This window comes from Callithrix jacchus, chromosome 13 (genome assembly GCF_049354715.1).
Source record: "Callithrix jacchus isolate 240 chromosome 13, calJac240_pri, whole genome shotgun sequence".
NCBI lineage: Eukaryota > Metazoa > Chordata > Mammalia > Primates > Cebidae > Callithrix > Callithrix jacchus.
Window position 1 is genome coordinate 64,002,165 of NC_133514.1, and position 24,371 is coordinate 64,026,535.

A 24,371-nucleotide genomic window follows, 5' to 3' on the forward strand; every position below is an offset into this window, starting at 1 on the left:
AGATTTTATTACCACCAGACCTGCTTTACAAGATCTTCTGAAAGAAGCATTACACATAGAAACAACCAGTATTAGCCTTTCTAAAAATATACCAAAAAGTAAAGAGCATCAACATAAAGAAGAATTTACATCAACAAATGGATAAAACACCCAGTTAACATCAAATGGCAGTAATCGTAAATTTAAATCGACTAAATCCCCCAATCAAAAGATACAGCCAAAACCCAACAGCATGTTACATCCAAACCCATTTCACATGCAAGGATACACAAAGACTCAAAACAAAGGGGTAAAGAAATATTTACCAACCAAATGGAGAGCAAAAATAAATAAATAAATAAAAAGCAGGAGTTGCAATTCTCGTATCGGATAAAATAGATTTTAAAGCAACAAAGATATAGTGGTAAAAGGATCAATGCAACAAGAGCTAACGATCCTAACATCCAGATACATAGAGACTTAGACTCAATGAGACAGAAAATTAATAAGGATATCAAGGACTCGAACTCAGATCCGAAACAAGTAAACTTAATAAATATTTATAGAGCTCTCCACTTTAAATACACAAAATATACATTCTTGTCAATACCACATCACACCTACTCATAGGTTTAAATGAAACATTGACTGGTCATTATTAATACCCATTTTTTTTTAGAATAAAGCAACATTTCTGTTCTCTCTCCCTCTTTTTCTTCCTCTTTCTTCCTCTCCTTCACTCCTTTTTTTTCTTTCCTTCTCTCAAAAAAAGAAATCAACCTGTAGACCTCTAGATCCAGGTCGGCAATGTCTCTCTCATTGCTTGATTTCCTTCCTTCCCTTCTCTCCCTCCCTCCCTCCCTTCCTTCCTCCCTTCCTCCTTTCCTCCCTTCCTGCCTTCCTCCCTTCCTAAAAAATTAAAAAATTAAAAAAAAAAAGAAAAGAAAATGATTTATTGCCAGGTCTAGTTGTTTAAAAACATGCGTGGCATCTTCCCCCACACTCTCTTGCTCCTGCTCTCACCATGTGACATGTCTGTTCTTGCTTTGACTTCTTCAATGAGTAAAAGCTCCCTGAGGTCTCTCCAGAAGCTGAGAAGATGCCAGCACTATACTTGTACAGCCTGCAGAACCATGAGCCAGTTAAAACTCTTTTCTTTATAAATTACCAGTCTCAGGTAATCCTTTACAGCAATGCAAAAGTGGCTTAATACAAATCGGTGTCTTCAATAAACCACTTTCAGTAATGGATAGAACATATAAATAGAAGACCAACAAGAAAACAGATGATCTAAACAACTTTACAAACCAACTAGATATTACAAGTATGTATAGAACACTCAACAACAACAGAATACACATTCTTCTCAAGGGTACATGAGCCATTCTCCAAGAGAGATATGTTAGGGCAAATAACAAGTCTCTAAAAAGTTTTAAAACATCGAAATCATACTAAGTGTCTTCTCTAACAACAAGGGAATGAACCAAGAAGTCAATAATAGAAAGAAAACTGAAAGTTTCACAAATATATGGAAATTAAACAAAACACTCTTAAATCACCAGTGAGTGAAAAAAACAATCCCGGAAGACTAAACACTTTGAAACAAATAAAAATAGGAAGACTAAATACTCTGAAACAAATTAAAATGAAAACAACATACCAAAACATATGGGATTCAATGAAAGGAATGCTTAGGTGGAAATTTTACCCATAAATGTCTATTATACTAAAAACCAAAGATCTCAAACCAATAACCCAATTTGACACTGTAAGAACTATAAAAAGAAAAGCAAATTAAACCAAGAGCTAGCAAAAGGAAAGAAAAAATACAGATTGGAGTGCATATAAATAAAATTGAGAACAGAAAATCAATCATGCAAATTAACAAAACTAAAAATTAGTTCTTTAAAAAGATTAACAAAGTTGACAAACCTGTTACTGAACTAAGAGGGGGAAAAAACCCAGAAGACACAAACAACTAAAATAAAAAATGAAAGTAGGGGTATAATACCAACCATACAGAAATAAAAATAAAATATACTGCCTAATTGTACATTGACAATTTTTTTTTTTTTTTTTTTTGAGACACAGTCTCACTCAGCCTCTAGAGTAGCTGGGAGAACAGGCGTATACCACCACTCCCCGCTAGCTTTTTTTTTTTTTTTAGAGACAAGGGTTTGCCATGCTGGCCAGGCTGGTCTCAAACTCGTGGCCTCAAGTGAGACACCTACCTCGGCCTCCCAAAGTGTCGGGATTACCGGTGTGAGCCACCACACCCGGCCTACGGTAACAAATTAGATAACTTAGATGAAACAGAGAAATTCCTAGAAATCACAGACTGCCAAATTTATTTTAAAAGACATAAAGAATCAAAACAGGGGCAATCATAGTGACTCAGCCCTGTAACCCCAGCACTTTGTAAGGCTAAGGGAGGGTGGCTTGAGACCAGGAGTTTGAACCAGTCTGGGCAACATAGCAAGACCCCATCTCTACACAAAAGAAAAAGAAAATTAGCCAGGTTTGGTGACACATAGCTGTGGTCCTAGCTACTCGAGAGGCTGAAGCAGGAGGATCCCTTGAGTCTAAGAGTCCAATGATACAGTGAGCTAAGATTGTGGCACTGCATTCCAGCCTCGGCAACAGAGCAAGATCTTGTCTCTATTAAAAAAAATAAAATAAAATGAAGGAAAAAACCCCACATGATCATTTCAGTTGTCACACAAAAAGCATCTGACAAACACAACAACCTTTAATGGTTGAAAACACTTGGCCAACAAGGAATAAAGAGAAACTTCCTTAATATGATAAATGGCATTAATGAAAATCCCTCAGCTAACATCATACTCAGTGGTGAAAGACTAAAAGCTTCCTCCTATGATCAGGAACAGACAAGGTGCCTACTTTTGCTACTGCTGTTCAACACTGTATTGGAAGCTCTAGACTGAGTAATTAGGCAAGAATAAGATAAATAAAAGGCATATGGAAAGGAAAAAGTAAAACCATCTCTATTTGTAGATGACACGATTCTATCATAGAAAATCCTAAAGAAGCCACAAATGAAATATATTAGAGGTAACAGATCAATCAACAAAACTGCAGGTTACAAGATCAGAAATAAAAGTTGTATTTCTATATACTAGCAATAAACAATATGAAAAGAAAATTAAAGAAACAATTCCATTTAAAATAATATCAAAAAGAAATACCTAGGAATAAATTTAACCAAGGAGGTGTAACACTTATGCACCAAAAACTTAACATTGCTGAAATTAAAGAAGACTTAAATAAATGGAGAGACATCCTGTGTTCATGTAATAGAAAAGTTAATATTGTTACGATGGTAATGCTACCCAAAGTAATTTAAAGAATCAGTGCAATCTCTACCAAAATCCCAATGTCCTTTTTTGGCAAAGATGTAAAAAACCATTCTAAAAGTCACATGAAATCTCAAGAGATCCCAAATAGTCAAAACAATTTTGAAAAAGAATGAAGTTGAAATACTCACATTTCCAGATTTCAAAACTTACTACAAAGCTACCGTAGTCATAACAGTATGGTACCAACATAAAGACAAACATATACCGATCAATGGAATACAACAAAGAACCCGCAAATAAACCCTCAAGTATATGGTCTAATGATTGACAAAAGGGGCCACCACCTTTCAATGCAGGGAAAGGAGAGTTCTTTCAACACATAGCGTTGGGCAAACTGGATATCCACATACAAAAATAGTAAATTGGACCCTTACTATATACCATATAAAAAAATTAACTCACAATCAGTCAAAGACCTACACATACCAGCTGAAACTATAAAAACATAGTTAAGATATTTAATGACACTGGATTTGGCAATGATTTCTTAAATACGAAACTAAAACTTTAAGCAACAAAAGCATAAACCAGATTTCACCAAAATTAAAAAGTTTGTGCATGAAAGCACTATTAACAGAGTGTAGAGAATAGGAGAAAATATCTGATAAGAGATCAATATCCCAAAATTTTTAAAAACTCCTGCTACTAAACAGCAACAAAAAAACCACCAAATTTTAAAATGGGCAAAGGACTTGAACAGAAAATTTTCAAGAGGAGATATATGAATGGCAAATAAGCACATGACAAGATGTTTACCGTTCTTAGTCATTAGGGAAATGCAAATGAAAACCACAATGAGATACCACTTCACAACCATTAGGATGACTACTATTTAAAACACACACACACACACACACACACACACACACACACAGAGAGAGAAAAGAACAAGTGTTGGAGATGTGGAGAAAGTAGACCCATGTCCACTGCTGTTGGGAATGTGAAATGGTGCAAATGAAGTGGATATTATTATGGTGTTTCTTCAGAAAAATTAAACATATGGTTGAGTATGGTGGCTCACACCTACAATCCCTGCACTTTGGGAGGCTGAGGCAGGAGGGTCTCTTGAGCCCTGGAGGTTGAGATGAGCCTGGTCAACACAGCAAGGCCCTGTCTCTACAAAACTAATTATCATACGACTTAGCCATTCCACTTATAGGTATATACCCAAATGAAAGGAAAACAGGGATATTACAGAAATACCCATTTATATAACATTCATATGGATATAAAATATCCATAATACAGAAAGCAGATATTTGTCTACTACTGTTTGTTATTCACAACAGCTAAAAGGGAGAACAATCTTAAGTGTCCAGTAATGGATAAACAAAATATAGTATATCCATACAATGGAATATTATGATACATATTATGACATGAATGAACCTTGAAGACACTGTGCTAAGCGAAATAAACCAGTCACAAAAAGACAAATATAGTAATTTAAATGAAACACCCTGAGTAGTCTAATTCATAGAGATAGAATGTAGAAGAGTGATTACTATGAGTTGAGGGGAGAGAGAAATGGAGAGTTTTTCTGTTTGTTTGTTGTTTTTGAGACGGAGTCTCATTCTATCACCAGGCTGGAGTGCAGTGGCACGATTTCGGCTCACTGCCACCTCCACATCCTGGATTCTAGTGATTCTCCTGCCTCAGCCTCACAAGTAGATAGGACTACAAGCAGGCACTGCCACGTCTGGCTAATTTTTGTATTTTTAGTAGAGGCAGGGTTTCACCATATTGGCCAGGCTGGTCTCAAACTCCTGACCTCGTGATCTGCCCACCTTGGCCTCCCAAAGTGCTGGGATTACAGACAAGAGTGACGGAGCCCAGCTGAGAGTTATTGTTTAACTAAGAGTTTTAGTTTAGGATGACAGAAAAGCTCTGGACACACATAGTAGTGAATGGTTTTAAGACAATGTGAATGTACTTAATGCCACTGCATTGTACAGTTAAAAACATCTAACATGGGGAATTTCATCTTATGCATACTTTACCACAATATAAAGAGATAATTTATTTTTTTAATCCATTATAATGTTGAGAAAGTCTAAACTCCTAGGTAAAAGAGCCCTGAAACTTGCTAAGCCCTAAGTTCTTTATTTACAAAGCCCACACTGATCATCTCTCCCATAAGAATATAAAATTCAAACAGAGAGGGTACTAGTCTTGATTAACTCACAAAATCTAGAATAATATATGTGTGTGTATACAATGAGTTTTGAGCCAGCATAAATATTATGACTGTTAGCATCTTGTGTGTTCCCCACAAGCTATCAGTGGATTAAGTAATGCCAATATCTTATTTCAAATGAGACAATAATTTATGGCAAAGTGTTTTACAGGTTACCACATATTTAATGTAGTATTATTAATTTTTCTAAAGAAACAGTTATTATTCTGTTGCCCAGGCTGGAATGCAGTAGCATGATCCTAGCTCACTGCAGCCTTGAACTCCAGGGCTCGAGTGATTCTTTTACCTCAGCCTCCTGAGTAGTTGAAACACAGGTGCATGCCATCACACCTGGCTAATTTTTAAATTTTTTGTAGAGATGGGTCTTGCTACATTACCCAGGCTGGTCTCAAACTCCTGGCCTCGAGATATCCTCCCACCTTGGCCTCCCAAAATGCTCAGATGACAAGCATGAGCCACTGTGCCTGGCCCTATTCATTATTAATTATTATTAATAATAGGTTAAATATGTGGTAACTTGCAAAAATCCTTTGCCATTTATTTCATTTGAAATTATTATTAATACTATGTTAAATACTAAATATAACAGTATTAATAATGTATTCTAAATACGTAATAAATGTTATCATTTTCTTTTTCCCCAAATATAACTGCAAACAATTGCCAATTCCTTCCATTTTTGATCTATACAATATTAAACAGGTGAAGATTTTTAAACTGTACATGGTATTTCAAAGATTAAAGGCTTTGGAGTCAAAAGACTTAGATGTGAATCTGGACATTGTTATTTGCTTGCAGTTATGACCTGCAGTAAGTTATTTGGGTCTTTTCATTTCTTTTGTCTTTCTTCTATCTTTAATCTTACTCATGTCACTCCTTCAATTTGACCTCAAACTTGTGGAAAAATAGTGTTTCAATCTTACTACTTTGTGCCTCTGAATTAAGGGTGAACAAGACCAGGAATCTCACGGAAATTCCGCCAAAAATCAAGCTATTCTGTAACCTGCTCCCACACCAAAAAGGAACACAAGGTTAAGATTAATTGCCATTCCAACGTGGAGACATTTAACTGGAAAAAATACCTAAAAAGAACTATTGGAAAGCAATTTTGCCAAACAAAATGGAAAGTCAAAAAAAAAAAAAACATTAAAAGAAATTATAACTGTTACATAATTTTTAAAAATTTAGCAGGTCAACGAGGTCAGTTCAGAATAAAAGAATTCTTGGTATTTTAGGGGTGGGAAGTTAAGAAGGGGTAGGAAGAGGGGAAGAGAAGAAAAGAACAATAAGTTCTACAGACTTCAATTTTTCTCTCTTTGCTTTTTCCAATAACCACAAAGCAGGACTTCTTAGAATTAGAAAAAACTACCAAAATGCTTTTAAGTATGTTAAATCTAACTACACCATAATAAAACCATAGATAACAACCCAGATCTTAAGCAGTTTTATGAAGGAGGTACAGCAATATAATACGATGCCATTGATCTAGACTTCCTAATTCCACAAGACTATGAGCTCCAGAAGGGAGAAAGAAAACTTTTGTTGGTTTGATCACTGCTGTTTTCCCAGTGTCTGAAATTGAATAACAGGTGTTCAATAAATAATTGTTGACTAAATTACATTCTCTTCCAAGTGATCAGTTTTTGAATACATAAAAGGAAAAATATCCTTATTGCTTTTGAGGGTGATTTATTGTATGGTTATTCTATAGTTATTTATGCACTGCTTAACTTTGAAAAAGACTTTAAAGCAATACAAAATATTATTTTGTATTTTCCTCAGTCCCCTTCAAAGTTTTATTCAGATTTATAATAATATTTGTATGTCTTCAGCCTTCTTAAACTTTACTAAGAGGAAAACTTGAATAAAAACACAAACAAGTGTTTCAATGTAACCATTTCTCACTCCTGGATCATCTCTTTGTCATGCAACAATTTCACTTGTAGCATGAAAATAATAATTACGTCACATTTAATTCTGAAGAGAAGGAAGTTCCTTATTTCCTAGTGTATAACTGTTAATTGATACAATTCTCCCAAGGTCAAGCTGCTCTTGCAGCTTCTCAGACAGCTGGTCATTCAATTATGTTCTCTGTTGTATAATTTCTTAATTTCCAAAGAATTTATTTCCCCCTCTCCTTTTTTTTTTTTTTTTTGAGACAGAGTTTCGCTCTTGTTGCCCAGGCTGGAGTGCAATGGCATGATCTCGGCTCACCGCAACCTCCGCCTCCTGGGTTCAGGCAATTCTCCTGCCTCAGCCCCCTGAGTAGCTGGGATTACAGGCACGCGCCACCATGCCCAGCTAATTTTTTGTATTTTTAGTAGAGACAGGGTTTCACCATGTTGACCAGGATGGTCTTGCTCTCTTGACCTCATGATCCACCCACCTCGGCCTCCCAAAGTACTGGGATTACAGGCGTGAGCCACCTCGCCCGGCCCCCTTTCTCCTTCTTAGACAGTTTTATAGCTTAGCACAATGCAAGTACTGTGCCATAGTACCTGAAGGCAATACAACTGTTCTTTTAAAATATTTGATAACTAGAATGCTTCACTAATATTAGCAAACCTACATGACTTATTTCATCAGAATTAACAAGATTTCCATCCCTCTGGAAAGTACTATCCTTCATTTTCTCAACTAGATAGGTGGTCCTTAGGACAAATAACTAATATGTAACTTTCTACAACTAGGTAGCTGAGTTCATTTCCATTGTTCCTGTTCACTGCTATTGCTATGGCAGCAAGTTAGGGGCTGAGATACATTATCCTTCCTCTGATAAATGAACAAGAAAAAAAAACCTTAAGACTTCAGCAGGGGAAAGATTAATTCTCTACCTCCCAAATCCATAAAGATGGTGAGAACCTCTGTTGCCATAATTTTGATTCAGCTATGTTGTATAGTGTTTTCTGTGAATCATCTTATAATTTTAACTTTTAAAAAAATAAGACAATGTTCTAAACTGACTGAAAATTAGCTTCTTACACAATATGTTTTGTTCTGAATTGCAAGCTGCAGAAGCCTGATAGAATCAAGTATATCACAATATCCTATAAATGTATAAATAAAATTAAATTGAATTCTGACATTTACTAATAATAGAACCTCTTATATTTTGAATTTTAATAAAAACAAGAGAATAACTTATCTTCCCACAAAAATGTATATTTTAATCTCATTACCTACTACTTATTGACCACTTCCATAATAAGATAACTAAAGCCTGAAATAAAGAGCAATTCAACAAAGCTCAAATATAAAATTATGACGGGTGAGTCTAAATCCATTACATTTATATTTCATCTTGGTATCCTGCATTAGACATAAGAGGAGTAACAATACAATCTGCCCAATATTAACAAATTAATAGGTTAGGACAATTCCTCTACAGTATTTTGTGTGCTTCTGAAGAACATCAGAAGCACACAAATATTTGGCAATGTAGTTTCAACAAACGATTACAACTACTTTCAAATATTCACTAAAATGTTCAAGAAAAAAATAACTTACTGTCTCGAAGTGTTTCCCAAGCCCACTGGTCATTTTTGAAGAAGAGATGTCGTTTGATTTCTTCTACACCATTTCGCCCTAACCTCACTTCTCTGAATAGAGAGAAGAAAAGTTATTAATCATTTAGGATCTTATTATAACCTGTCCAGGCTTATTTGTGGGCAGAATATTAAATCTGTGCAGGATGACAAATACAGTTCTAAGGAAAAATGATATTGTCAGCATAGTATCCAAGCACATAGAAAATATGTTAAAGATTGAGAACTTTAAAGAATTTCTTTTTAAAGAAAACTAAAGAAAGGCTGGGCACAGTGGCTCACCTTAGATCAGAAGTTTGAGACCAGCCTGGCCAACATGGTGAATCCCCATCTCTACTAAAAATACAAAACTAGCCAGGTGTGGTGGAACACGCCTGTAGTCCCTGCTACTTAGGACGATAAGACAGGAAAATTGCTTGAATTTGGGAAGCAGAGGTTGCAGTGGGCTAAGATCACCCCACTGCACTCCAGCCTAGATGAGGCAGAGTGAGACTCCAACTCCAAAAAAAAAAAAAAAAGAAAAAGAAAACTAAAGAATAACTACAAAAAAACACCTGTGAATTTTCTACTGACAACAAAAATCCAGATTAATTGTTACCTTACTTAGCATAATGAATAAAGCACCATGCATTTTCTTGACAGTTGTTTACATATGTGTATTTTTTTCTTACAGTGGTGAAGTTATCTTTTCTTTCCCCAACCAAAACTTTACTTTGGCAGCAACACCAGATGCTACCAAAAACCTCCAGAAACACATTTCAAATTTTGAACTTTCAGTTTATGATCTGTTAATTATTTCTGACAAATCAAAAGCCAATGACTACTAATTCTTGATACTGTCACAGAATTCAGAGCTTTCGCTAGACAAGTTACCAATACCTGTCTCTTTTTTGGTGAGCAAAACGTTTTTTTTAAATGTGATTTTAGCTGAATTGGAAAAAGAAAGTCAGCACCTTTTTCTCTCTAGTAGAGTGCTTATAAATAAATACTCTGATTTCTAAGTTTTTGCACAAGCTACAAGATAAGTTGGTTTAGACATGTGACAATTTCTCCAAGAAGATTTCATGGACACTCAAACTGGATTCGAAAACCTCTCCATGGTTCTCTGGCACATGGTGCTTACCTCGTAGTAATTATTGTTGGTACTATAAATGTCTGATTTGCTTATCTAACTTCCCCAAAGAACTACGAGGTATTTTGAGAAAAGCTCTGTATCTTGCTCACTACTGTATCCTGAGCACCTAATACACAGTATAGCACAATTCTTTATATTAAAATGCAAAAATTGGCAGGGCATCATGGCTCACACCTGTAATTTCAGCACTTTGGGAGGCTGAGGTGGCAGATCATGAGGTCAGGAGTTCGAGATCAGCCTGGCCAACACAGTGAAATCCTGTCTCTACTAAAAATATAAAAATTATCTGGGCATGGTGGCTGGCACCTGTAGTCCCAGCTACTCAGGGGGCTGAGGCAGGACAATCGCTTGAACCCAGGAGGCGGAGGCTGCAGTAAGCTGAGATCATGCCATTGCACTCCAGCCTGGGCAATAGAGACTCAGTCTCAATAAATAAATAAAATGTAAAAATTAGCCAGGCATGGGTGGCTTACGCTTATAATCCCAGCAGTTTGGAGGCTGAAGTGAGAGGATCGGTTGAGCCCAGGAGTTTGAAATCAGCCTGAGCAACGGAGCAAAACCCTGTCTCTATTTAAAAAAAAATAAACATCTGAAAAACCATACTTCAAATTCTAAAGGACATAATGAAAAAAGACAAGTTAAAGCAAATCTCAAATTGAATCATATTTAAAAGTACTAGGTCTCCCTAATATTTAACAATATACAATCATAAACATTAAGTATAATCTTACTAATTCATCTGGTTTACTTTCAAATTTCAAAAGTAAACCACAAAGGCATACCTATATGCCATTTTTCTTTCAAAAATGCAGGCATATATAATTATTAAAATGCTTATTGAATCTGGACAACAGAACACCAAGTATTATGTCTAGAAGAAAAAAGGTAGTATAGTTTTAAAAATGGCTTATACTCTTGACTCTTTCAACAAGCATATATCATACATCATCAAATCTAAAATGGTTTAAAGTATAAGGTATATCACCATTTTTATATCACTAGGAAAAAGAATGCTCTCAACTCATACTATTGACTGTGAGATATGCTCTAATTTCAGAGATGTTAGTATGTTTAAAAAATTTTTTTAATTTTAACATAAATGTTTTTAAAAATTATACTTGAATTTTTATAATTAACCAAGTTAAAAATTGAACAATAATAGAAAAAAGTCATCTAGTTTAGCCATCAACCAAGACTATATTGTTGTCACAATTTCTTAGGTATAAGTGAGTTGAGAGCCACAAAAGACATCTAAAATATCATAAAATTACATCGGGTTTCACTGTTTTATGCTTTTGAGAATGGTAGCATTTATATTCTAACAATTTACATGTAGAAGCTCAGATATGGACCTTAAAAATGGAGCAGCAAGATGAGAAGTCCTCAGAATTCATACAAGTTCAATTTTAAAATTATTTACCTGTCAGTAAGGAAGGCACAAATAAGATTTTTTGCTTCTTTTGATATGTCATTATCATCAGGAAAGGTAAGTGAATTTTTATGGTTCATAATTTTACTGTAAGTTCCAACCAAAGAATCTGCATAAAAAGGTGTATCACCTGAAAAATTGATAGAGAAAACAAAAGCAAAATGAAATATATTTGAAGTTTCAAAGAGTCAAAGTTACCTGTTTAAAAATATTAGGTATGTATTAAATTAAAAACATACACCTAATATCTAAAAGGAACACATCACAAAGTTGTTCTAAGCCTCTAAATGCTTTTAAAAAGACATACAAAGTAGGTCTGGATCATGTTTATTTCCCACAAACAAAATCAACATTGCTTAATGTAATAAATATTGTATTAGAAACAGCCAAGTGGTGAGTTTTGAGATGAACAGCTATAATAGAGACATAAAATCTTCCTTTACTCACCTACAAGCATTTCGTATAAAAATACTCCAACCGACCACCAGTCACATTCTCTTCCATAATAACCATCACCACCCTGGGATTTTAATACCTCAGGGGAAATATAATCAGGTGTTCCAACTGCTGTATCACATCGTACCATGCCTTCCTAAAAAGAATGGCAGGTCAAATTTTGAATTAGGATATAAAGTCTCAATTATTTAAAATGACTTTCTTATTAATATAACCTATGGAACTCCAAATCTTTGAGCTATAAAATATCATATTATATTAAAACCTAATGCAAACCTGACAAAAATTAAAACAGCTTAATCATACATACATTACTATACACACATCACATACATATATACCAAATAATGTATATGTATATACATGTGTATGCATATACACACACATTATGTGTATTCACATATATACACAAACCAATTATTTATATTTTGTAATAATGTTCACTAGAAAGACACATTGCCGCCATTTATTATTCCCCAAGTTGTGCCAATATCAGGATCTCAACTGCCAATAACAAGTACGTAAGCCAATGCAAATACACTGGGGAACTGATAGGATGAGGCATTTTATAACATATTGGTATAAACACTGACTTAATTATTTTCTACTAAAATACCTATTTAACTACGTTTAAAACCACAAAGGAAACATACAAAAGTTGACTGTACAAATATAAAATGGAGAAGCATATGTATGGGAAAAGGGCATAATAATGTGTAAAGCACACTGAATATCTATTTGATATGCATTTTAATGGCCCTCCCACACCAAACCTGAGGGACTTGTTACCTATATTAGCTGGTATTAATAAAATAGAATTATAACTAAATGTACACACAAAAGTTCTCATGCAGTGTTCCCTTCTAACTAACAAATTTTCTATTAAAATAATAAATACAACTTCTTGACTACAGTCCTGTGGTAAGTTTCAAGGAATATAAACTGCTTCAACTGAAAATAAAGCGGCCTACTTGCTCCTTCAGCTGTGTATATGTTATTTATTATATAAATAGTGAGGATGGGTATCTTTTAAGACTCACTGCTAAAATAAGCAGTAAAATATTTTATATGCTAACAGAAGTCAAGTAAAACACTAAAAAATACACACATTACTGAAATCCAATTTTTATGAAAATCTAATTTTAACACTGGCATAAGTATTTAGTGACATTTAAGCTAATTCCATTCCTAGTTACCAGTAGTGTATATTAGAGTTGTTATGAAGGATTTAGTAAATCTGGCAATCCACATTCACCCTAAATAGAGAGGAAAAAATAAATGACTAACAAGTTACTAATACAACAATGAAACCATGGTATCTAGTTCAACAAATAATGTCATATCAATTCTGGACAAATCCAGCTATGGTTAGTAAATTCTTAAACCATTTTCTAAAGCAGCATCTATCTCAAATTAGCAAAAACTAAATTAAAATCGAATTAATTAACCTTATTCATCTTCATACAAGTACCAAAATCTGCTAACTTCAAATGTCCAGATTTATCGAGCAGCATGTTATCAGGCTTCACATCTCTGCGGGAGGAAAAAAATAGTACAGTATTTTCTGAAACAGATTAGACACTGTAAAAATTGTATGAAGCATTTATTTTAAGTAAAGCAACCTCAATCTAAGTAAGGCCATCTTTGATCTATATGTGTTCTCTATCCACATCTATAAATTGAATTTCATCAAGGAAACTTTATATGCTAATGCCTCAGAATAAAACATATATATTCCCTTTTAAAGAGAGTTTGATTCTTTCAGAGGGAAAGTCAAATTGTTTGAGAGAGACTGACCATTAAAAATATAACACTCAGACATAAAAGGTAATTGAAAACATATTAAATACATAAATACATAAAAAACCCCAGGGCAGGGTCTATGTCACTTTCATTTTTTATTTCTGCCATGTAGGCAAAGCAATTGCACATAGGATTCAAGGAGTGTTTGTACAACAAATGAAATTATTCTTCTAATGAATAAATATGACTTATTCACTAATTAAAAGCAAATTACGTTATATATTTTAAAAATTAACATCCAAGTGTTTAACTCCTGGTATATACCTTAGAAAACTAGTTTACAATTTTTACTTTTCAGAATACCAATTAAAGGCTCTATGATCAGATTAAGGGATATTAAAGAACATATTTACATCAACATTAAATTGAAATGCTAAAATTATAAACTTCAAAGTCTGGAGTTCTTTTTCTTTCTTTTTTTTCCCCTTTCTGAGATGGAATCTCATTCTGTCACCCAGTCTGGAGTACCGTGACACAATCTCAGCTCACTGAAACCTCTGCTCCCAGGTTCAAGGGATCCTCCCACCATAGCCTCCCAAGGAGCCAGGACCACACCCATTTTTTTGTTGTTGTTCATTTTTTTTGTAGAGAAGCGTTTTGCCATGTTGCCCAGGCTGATCTCAAACTCCTAAGCTCAAGAGATCCACCAGTCTCAGACTCTCAAAGTAGGGATTACAAGCATGAGCCAGCACCTGGCCAAAGTCTTGAGTTCTGAAATGCCACTCATGTCATACAGAAGACTGGGTGAATTGAGAGTAGGAAACACTGAAGTTATTTTTAGCTATTTCCTTCAACAAATGAGAAAATTTAAAGCACTTTTATCTTTACCTATGAATAAAACCCATGGAATGGATTGCATCCAATGCAAGAACTACTTCTGCAGTATAGAATCGTGCCCATTTTTCAGGCACATCATAGTTGCTCATTAAGTTTACAAGATCTCCACCAGGCATGTATTCCATCACCATGTAGAGATAACGATCATCTTGGAATGCATAAAAAAGCTATACAAATAGAAAAACAAACAAAACACATTCATTAATGTTAAACAAAATTGTTTCCTTAAAAAGTGGCAAAAATACTAATAAAAGATGTAAGTAAAATAATCAAATTACAGCACTGGCAAATCTAGTTTTTTGGTTTGTTTTTGTTTTTAAAAAGACAAACATAAATGCCATAAAAACCCTTGTATGTGCAAAAGGACTATAACCTAATTATTCAGAAGTTACATGAAGACATATTGTCCTCATAACTTTCTATAATAAATTTTTTTTACTGAGAATTTTTTTTTAACTGTAACATTTTCAGTAAATATACAAATCTCCTAGGCAAACAAATACTGTACTTCTAACTTAACTTGTGCATCAGTGGAGTCTACTATTAAATTTATATCAATATCACAATGCTCAAAAAGTCTTTGATAAATTTGGCTTATAGTTTCAGCTGTTAACTGGTAATTTGCTTAACCTGCCTGAGTCTCTATGACTATAATCTCTTCTAAAAGACTGTAGGGACTATACTTTAACTTTTATACCTGCTGCTTAGTCAAGCATCTGGATGCCAGGCAGTTAGCAATTGCTTAATAAAGGTGTAATGAACCAAATCATAAATCAATCCATAAAGTAGGGGTGCACCTAACAGATAAACTGTCTTTCAAGGTTGAGGGTTGTTAAAAAAGATTACTGAATATGGAAAGCACTTAGTGCAACAGATGCTCAACAAATGACAGCAGTCAGAAGGAGGAGCAGTAAAAGCTAACACAGAAGTAGAAGGAAGGCAGTGGCTAGGGTTAAAATAGTAACAGTAAAATCCACTAATGTGAAATTGGTGAGAATATCAGGCATAAATATATTACATGACCAGGGACCAAATAAAAAGAAGGGCAAATTTATAAAATAGCATTTTAAGTAAAACAGTAAGTTTAGAACCAAAAAAAAAAAGCCCTAGAGAAGATGATCTCTAATTTACCCAAATGTTTATCTTAAAATCTTAATATTTCATTTTTTCAACAGTGTGTAGTAATTTTAGTTATAGATTCAGTTACTTTATTTTTTTGTAGAGGTTGATGGGGGTCTCACTATGTTGCCCAGGCTAGTCTTGAACTCCTGCCCTCAAGTGATCTTCCTGCCTCATCCTCTTAAAATGCTGGGATTACAGGCATGGGGGCCACCACATTTGGTCCACATTCAGTTATTTTAATGTAAAAAATATATTTGGGGTAAGAGAGAAGAATAAGAAAGTGCATTTCATGACTATCCCAGATTAAAGTATACAGTTTGTCATTTGGGTTCCATAAAGAAATATTGTTAATTTGGTGACAGTTTTACCCTATTTATAGACAACATATTCAGAGAAATAAAGCTCTGAATACCTAAACTGTAAAAAGCCCTGAAAGTAACAAGTATGCCATATATCTTTTAACAAACAGTCACTGAACATTAATGTATCAGTGGTTGTTAGCCAGTGGTGAACACATTTTTGGTCATCTCAACTGGTGTGAGGGGTGGAAAGAATTGCTACTGGCATCTCCTGTGTAGAGGCCAGGAATGCTGCCAAACATCCTAAATAAACACACTAATAATTAGAATAATGTAAAGGATAGCCCCTGACAACAAAGAATTATCTGGCCCAAAATGTCAATAGTACCAAGCCTTATCTACACAGTTGATAAAAACATATCAGACATTTCAAGTTTAGAAGTGCTATGGCAAAAACCCTCAACATTTTCCATATCCTTTTAATTCCAATTACTGGTATGCTTTTTAAGGACAGTCTTCATTACATATTATAAATCAATCACTCACTCAATCAATCACAAATACATGTTAGAAAAAATGATCTAGCCCAGTTTAACTTCCCCCATATAAAATTTTACATTAAGGACCCCAATATATAAGATAGATAAAACAGGAAGTTGAACTCACAAAAGCAGAGAGAAAACTCAGAACTATAATCTACCCAAAACTCCACTTGATCCCATGACTCTGCCTAAGGTAACTCCACGGCTGAACATAACCAATCAAAGACAACTTTCACACTTATGAACAAGGAAGCTGTAGCCCAAAGATGTTAAGTAACATGGCCACAGCTTCAGAGAAAGGCGTATGGCAATCAAGACTAGGACCTATAAATACTGTCTTCTAGTGTATTTTTCTTTCTATTGAAAACCTACAGACAAGAATTATTATTAATTCCATTTCCTCTCACTTTCCCTTCATTTCCCTTATTATCTCCTCTTCACAAAATAAGAGACAAATAAAGGGGGAGATGGTTAAATAAAATGAGAACCTCATGTTTTGGGAAAAAAATACAATATTTAATTAAAGTATCTACTTAAATTTTAATAATATATAACTTCTCTCAAATCTAAGTAGACTAAGTTTTCTATATCTTCTGTATTTCAAAATATGGAATTTAAAATTGTTTAAATTTTACATTTATTTTTTTTTTTTATTTTGAGACAGGGTCTCACTCTGTCGCCCAGGGTAGAGTGCAGTGATGTGAACACCGCTCACTGCAGCCTCGACCTCCTGGACTCAAGCAATCCTCTTGCTTCAGCCTCCCCAGTAGCAAAGACCAAAGGTGTGTACCTAATTTTTAAAATTTTTTGTAGAGATGGGTGTCAACATATTGACCAGGCTGGTCTCAAACTCCTGGGTTTAAGCGATCTTCCTGCCTCATTCTCCCAAAGTATTGAGATTATAGGCATGAGCCAACATGCCCAGCCCAAATTCTACATTTAAATTAAATTTTCTATATATAAATTCTACAGAAACATAATTATTCTATTTTGGCCTTTCTTTCTAGAAATGATTCAATAAAATTAAATTTTAAGATTTAAAAGGTAATTAGACAATTTTGTAACTGCCAGTAAATTCTCTATTACTATTCTAAAAAACTAAGCTTCTCAGATGTTTAGTTACAAATTAATACAGCAATAATGAAAGAGTAGCAAAATCATACCTGAACAACCCAAGGACTGTTAGCAAAAGCCATGATGTCCCTTTCTTCCCAGAAAAAAGCAGAATCAGATCTCTTAATCATTTCAAATTTGCTGAGAAGCTTCATAGCATATACCTTCCTGGTGGATTTATGCCTTACCTTTAAAATTGAAAATGGAAAATAATGAACCTTTGGTTAACAGTTAAAGCTCAAGGTTTCACAGAACAATTTACTAAGCACTTTTAATACCTGTTAAATACTTTAACCTTACTGTTTTAGGTATTTTTATTTCTTCTCTTCTGCCAAATTATTCCAGGTAGCTAATGTCAAGACTTTAATTACCAGAAGCAATGTTTTAAAACAATCTTTATTTCCTATAAGATATGTTTACCCCCCACCCTGCTATTTTAAGCTGCTTCCTGTTTATAAAGCTTATTATTCTATAGCATTTTAATCTAATATTAGGAGGAAAGATTTATCTTCGGATGCTTGAGACTTCTTCTCTGCCATAGATACTTCCAGAAAACACTTCCCACTATGGCTGGATTTGACACTAGGCTTTCATACCCTTAGGCAACAATGTCTAAAGAAACTTAAGAATTCTATAAAAACAGTATTTTCCCAAATAATATGTTAAACACACAAGTGGATTGTTTTAATTTTAAAAAGTCCTTTTGTAATCTCATTAAAATAACCTACCAATTGAACTTCTCCAAATGCACCTCTACCAATCACCTTCACTACTTCATAATCTTCAGCTTTCATTCGTAAATCTCTAATTTTATTTATTGTGTCTTTATCTGTATGAAAAGAAAAGTTTATCATTTTAAATCACTAAAGCATTATAACTACCACTACTTACTTACATTCAAGTTCTTGAGAAACACAATAAAAAACAACAAACTTAATTAAGAATTATTTGAAAATATGGTAAAACTTGAAGCTATAAAATAAATATTCAATGTGCTAAGATTTTTTAAAATAAATTCCAGAATAACTTCATTATAGCTACTAAAGGGTTTTTTAAATATGACTTAATAAAATGTTTTAAAAACAAATATTACACTGCAAACAAAAACTGAGAATAATTAGCTAATTAGTTCCTAGTGTTTTAAGTACACATCAAATCTGAATTTAGGAAATGTGATTAGATAGTTTAGATTAATACTGGAATAAAATTTTCATAGGGTCAGTTTTAGTGATCCTTTAAAAAAAGATGTAATTTAAGATATTAAAGGCATATACACTAAAAAAAAAAAAAAAAAAAAAAAAACACAGTTAAATTTTCCAGTTGGCAATCTTTAATATTTCTATCATTACATTTCTCTATTTGAACCTAGATTTTAACTTGAAACACACAGTGAAAAATTACTGCAATTATTTATATAAACCTGTCATACTATAAACTACAATAATTCACAAATCCCCACTGGACAGATATTCTAATTCCTAATTTGGTCACAGATTAAAATATGGCTATTTTAATCCACATGGGTCAACACTGGCATGAGATTACATGGAAAAGCTTCACATTTCAGAGTTGTACAAAATACAGAACAGCTATTAAATCTCAGTTCTAGTTCCTAATAAGAGCTGCATTAATATTCTTGTTTTTCTTTTCAAATGTACATTTAAACTCAAGTGTTTGTGTATTTTATGATCAATAAATACATGCAACAGAGAGCAAATTTCTACAGTTATAAGTATATTTAATTTTAATATCCACTGCAAGAAATCAACTAATTCACTGCACAAATATTTGTATCTCCCACACATCGGGCTGTACAACATTGGAGATAAATAAAGGTAACTTTAAAAAGTAGTCCCTACCTTTAGGAGTTCAAACTCTAGTAAATGAAACAGAAGCAAACAATGAAAAAATTTTCAAAAAACTGTAATAAGGAAGATAAGCATAGAGGATTTTGAGTACTAAGGAGGATACCTAAACCAAAGCCCACCCAGGGTGAGAGATAGCTAGGAAGACTTTCTGGAGATGATGGTACCTGAAACAAGTCTAAACTGAATAGTAGTTGTTAGCTAGGTGATAGAGAATGAAAGAAAGAACAGGCCGGACATGGTGGCTCATGCCTGTAATCTCAACACTGGGAAGCTAAGGCAGGCAGATTGCATGATTCCAGGAGTTCAAGACCAACCTGGGAAACATGATGAATCCCTGTCTCTACAAAAAGTATTTTTTTAAAAAATTAGCTGGGCACAGTGGCAGTTCTCTATAGTCCCAGCTACTCAGGAGCCTGAGGTGAGAGGATCACCTAGACCCAGGAGGTGAAGATTGCAGTGAGCCGAGGTCACACCAGTGCACGGCAGCCTGGGGGACAGAGCGAGACCCTGTCTCAAAAAAAGAAAGAACAAACAAACAAACAAAATAGGCAGACAAGCAACATAATCTAAGCACAGTGGAACTGTATCTAAGTTCTATGTTTGTGGAGTATCAAGTTTGTAGTAAGGACTGACAGAAGAGGCTGGAGAGCCCCAAATAAGTTCAGGCACTTGAACTTTACCTGTCAGCCAGTAGTTATATTAATAAAATTATTATTTAAGTATCAAAAACTGTTTTCACATTAAAGTTTTAAGTGGCTCTCACCATAAAATAGATCAAAGAAACTGCTCTGTTCTAAAGGGGGTTAAAGGTGTCAGACAAGAGATAGAGCTTCATCTACTTTAGGCTCTTCCATAATATAGCCCTTGAGGAATCCTTTGGAATCTGCTGGGAACTGAGAGGCACCACTACTATGGGAAGGAACCCATGAAAGGAATTACAGTGGATAAAACAACATAGTCAAACTTACACTTCAGGAAAACTACACTAGGGAATTTGTAGAAGATGAATCCAATAAAGGCAAGACAGGAGGTGGGGAGAATTTTAAGAGTATTGTAAGCTGGGAGCGGTGGCTCAAGCCTGTAATCCCAGCACTTTGGGAGGCTGAGGCGGGTGGATCATGAGGTCAAGAGATCGAGACCATCCTGGTCAACATGTGAAACCCCGTCTCTACTAAAGATACAAAAAATTAGCTGGGCACGGTGGCGCATGCCTGTAATCCCAGCTACTCAGGAGGCTGAGGCAGGAGAATTGCCTGAACCCAGGAGGCGGAGGTTGCGGTGAGCCGAGATTGCGCCATTGCACTCCAGCCTGGGTAACAAGAGCGAAACTCCATCTCAAAAAAAAAAAAGAGTATTGTAATACTCCAGATGAGACAGAAAGTTCTGAACCTGGGTAATAGCCTGCGGCATGGAGAAAAGATTCTTGGCTCTAGGTATATGAGGTTTCAAGCCATAAACAGGCTATAAGTCATTTGAAATCTAAAAGATCTATGTTCTACTGCCTTGGATTTTAGCTTGTCCTAATGCAGGTTTACAGACTAAAAAGTATAAATGCCTCTGTTGGATGGCTTTCAATCAAACTGAGTTTCTATTGTTCTAGTTTTCCTAGTTCACCTCACCAAGGGTCCAACCTAGAACTAATCAAGAACTTACTGGTAAAAGTCTAAGCATTAGACTTTAGTTTCCCAAACACTCAGGACTATGTTTTCACATCCACCCAAGCTCAGGATCCTAAACAGAAGGCTATCTATTGTAAAGTAGTCATGTAGGAGATCCACTTCTGGTATATGGGTACGATATAGCCTGATCTTTGTAGGCTTATGGCTTCATTGAGACAGAAAACAATGCATGCACTACAACAGGGTCCTCAACCCCTGGGCAGACCTGTACCAGCTCATGGCCTTTTAGAAACTGGGCTGTATGGAAGGAGGAGAGCAGTGGGTGAGCATGCATTAACATCTGAGCTCCACCTCCTGTCAGATCAGTGGTGCCATTAGATTCTTACAGGAGCATGAACCCTACTGTGAACTGCACATGCAAGGGATCTAGGTTGCATATTCCTTATGAGAATCTAATGCCTGATGATCTGAGGCGGAACAGTTTCATGAAACCATCCCGTCTGCCGCCCCCCAACCCCCACCCTGTCCACTGTCTTTCACAAAACTGGTCCCTGTACCAAAAAGGTTGGGGACAGCTGCTCTAAAGAAAAATAATAAGTACACAAATAAATATGTAACTTAATTTCACATTGTGATACATATTCTCAAGAAAATAAGACCAAGCTTTCCCAAGTCTGTAAGCACAGACTATACATATAGGCTAATTCTTCAGTCACTTCAAACTCTGCATTGATTCCCCAAATAAACAAATGTCAAGGAAAACAACTCAAAATTGGTTTCTTTAATTGACTACTGATACCACTCCCAATGCCCTCAATTCTTTGAGCAGCCATTCTTGCCCAAAGGCTAACAGTCTTAGGCAAGTTTTTCTCTTTGTACACATTTGTTTGGCTGCTGCAATCACAGATCATCACTGAACAGCTCTCTCTGCTTGGCTAATGAATAAGTCACTCGTACACTATGTAATACTGCAGTCTCTTTTTTTTTTTTTAAGTCTGTGTTTCTTATGATCATTTTTCTTTATAAAGAAATTCTACTGGGATGAGATAGTATGTTTGAAACATTCTATCTTTTCTGAGTGCTACTTACTGTCAGGAGGATCTTACTGAGTGCTTAGTCTGGGAATGTCCAATGTATACCGTAATCCTTTAGCACAGCTATACTGTCTCTGCATAATTTTTTTAAAAATGCTTTGCCACCTAACTTGATAAAAATAATCCTTACTCCATTGTGCTTCAAAAGGACAACATTTGGTCTGGGCATGATGGCTCACACCTGTAATGCCAGTGCTTTGGGAGACAGAGGAAGGAGGATTGCTCAAGGCCAGGAGTTTGACACCAGCCTGGACAACATAGCAAGACTTGTCTCTATAAAAAATTTAAAAATTAGCCAGGCCCATGGTGGCATGCATCTGTAGTCCTAGCTACTTGGGAGACTGAGGCAGGAGGACTGCTCGAGCCCAGGAGTTCGAGGCTGCAGTGAGCTACGAACATGTCACTGCACTCCTACCTGTGCAACAGATTCTTAGGGGAGGACAAAAAAGGAAAACATTTGAAGTATACTTTTCTCTTCTTGCTTTGACACAATGTGCACACACTGGTAATAAAAAATAAATGAAATGTTGTGGTATGGTGGTACATACAGCACTCAAAACTGTCAAGCTGTAACAGCATTACTGTGATTTCTGCTGTGCTCAGTGGCAGTGTGAGGCAAGGAGAACATTACATACGGTCTCTGTTGTAGCTACTCAGCTTAGCTATTGTAGAACAAAAGCAGCCATACACAATACATTTTTTAAAGTGTGGCAACATCCCAAGAAAACTTTATTTATCAACATTAAAATCTGAATTTCATATTATTTTACATTCATGATATATTATTCTTTTGACTTTTTTTTTAAATCATAAAAAAATACAAAAAATATGCTTAGCTCATGAGCCATAGTAGTGGGTCAGATTTGGCCTGTGGGCTGTAGTTCACCAACTCCTGCTCTAATAAAACTCAGCAGCCCTCTGAGGACACTGCTTCCCTACAGCTCTCAAGTGGGAACCTTTACTTTTCCCCAGGCCTTAGACTACTGACCCTGAAAGTGGAATAGATGAACTCCACTGCTATCTCCACATCCCCATCCCTAAATCTGCCAGCTTTGATTTTCATTGTGTTAGGCTGTATTTCCCACCTCTCATTGTTGCTGTAATCCACTGACTCTCAGAGGTCACCATGTCTCGTTGCTACACAATTTTACTTCCTGATTTACCAAACTTCTCTTCAATATTCTGTTTTAATTATTAATAACTTTAATATACCCACAGATAATGCTTACAGTACTGGCCTCTCAACACCTATACTTCTCTCCTTCAATGATTTTGTCCTCCACCTTAACATTACCTTGGTCACTCATTTCCACAGTAACATAGTAGACCCTGTCATTACTAGTAATTATAATCTTCCCACAATTTCAATTAGAAAACTTATACTGTCTATTACTCTCTTATAGCTTTCCTGCTTAGTTCCTCTAGTATCTTAACTCCAACAATCCCCCAACCCCACCAGGACCTCCAATACATTGATCCTACTCCATCTGTACTTTTCCTCATTGTACTGATAGCCTCTCTTTCCTAACTACCCAGCTTAAATTACATGGTCAATTATTATCATCACTCACTTGCATATACCTTTAATGCCATGAGTTCTCTTCTGCTTCACCTTACTTAGTTTGGCAAAATGACTATAATAATCCTATTATAGTTAAATCCAACTCTCCAACTACTCTATGTCAGCACCCATGCAGTTGAATATGTCTCGATAAATACATAAAATCACAATGATTGATCTATTTTAAAATTCATAATCACAAACATCAGCTGTGATTATGTGATTATCACAGCTGGCCCTTAGTTCTACTTGGCAATCCTAGATTTCTAGCCACTCTCCCACTCTCCTAGAGACATATTTCAAGTTTTCTTCTTTCTTCACACAACTCCCACAACTCTCCCACTGATCCTCATTCACAGATAATGATCTTGTTGGCTACTACCCTGAAACAAATG

General features: G+C 35.1%; 1 protein-coding gene across 5 annotated transcripts in view; it reads right to left on the reverse strand.

Moving 5' to 3' along the window:
* The window catches only part of ROCK1 (Rho associated coiled-coil containing protein kinase 1), a 173,224-nt gene that overhangs the window by 89,776 nt on the left and 59,077 nt on the right, over positions 1–24,371 (reverse strand). For all 5 annotated transcript variants that reach the window (XR_013525785.1, XM_078347849.1, XM_035270699.3 and 2 more), the window contains 7 exons: positions 18,563–18,663; positions 17,885–18,022; positions 14,750–14,925; positions 13,567–13,651; positions 12,110–12,254; positions 11,654–11,792; positions 9,061–9,152 (listed from right to left, as the gene is read on the reverse strand). Coding sequence is in view for 4 of the 5 variants with exons in the window: in XM_035270698.3 (XP_035126589.3) it covers positions 9,061–9,152; positions 11,654–11,792; positions 12,110–12,254; positions 13,567–13,651; positions 14,750–14,925; positions 17,885–18,022; positions 18,563–18,663 (876 nt within the window). In the remaining variant the exon portion in view is untranslated. The remainder of the gene's footprint in view (positions 1–9,060; positions 9,153–11,653; positions 11,793–12,109; positions 12,255–13,566; positions 13,652–14,749; positions 14,926–17,884; positions 18,023–18,562; positions 18,664–24,371) is intronic.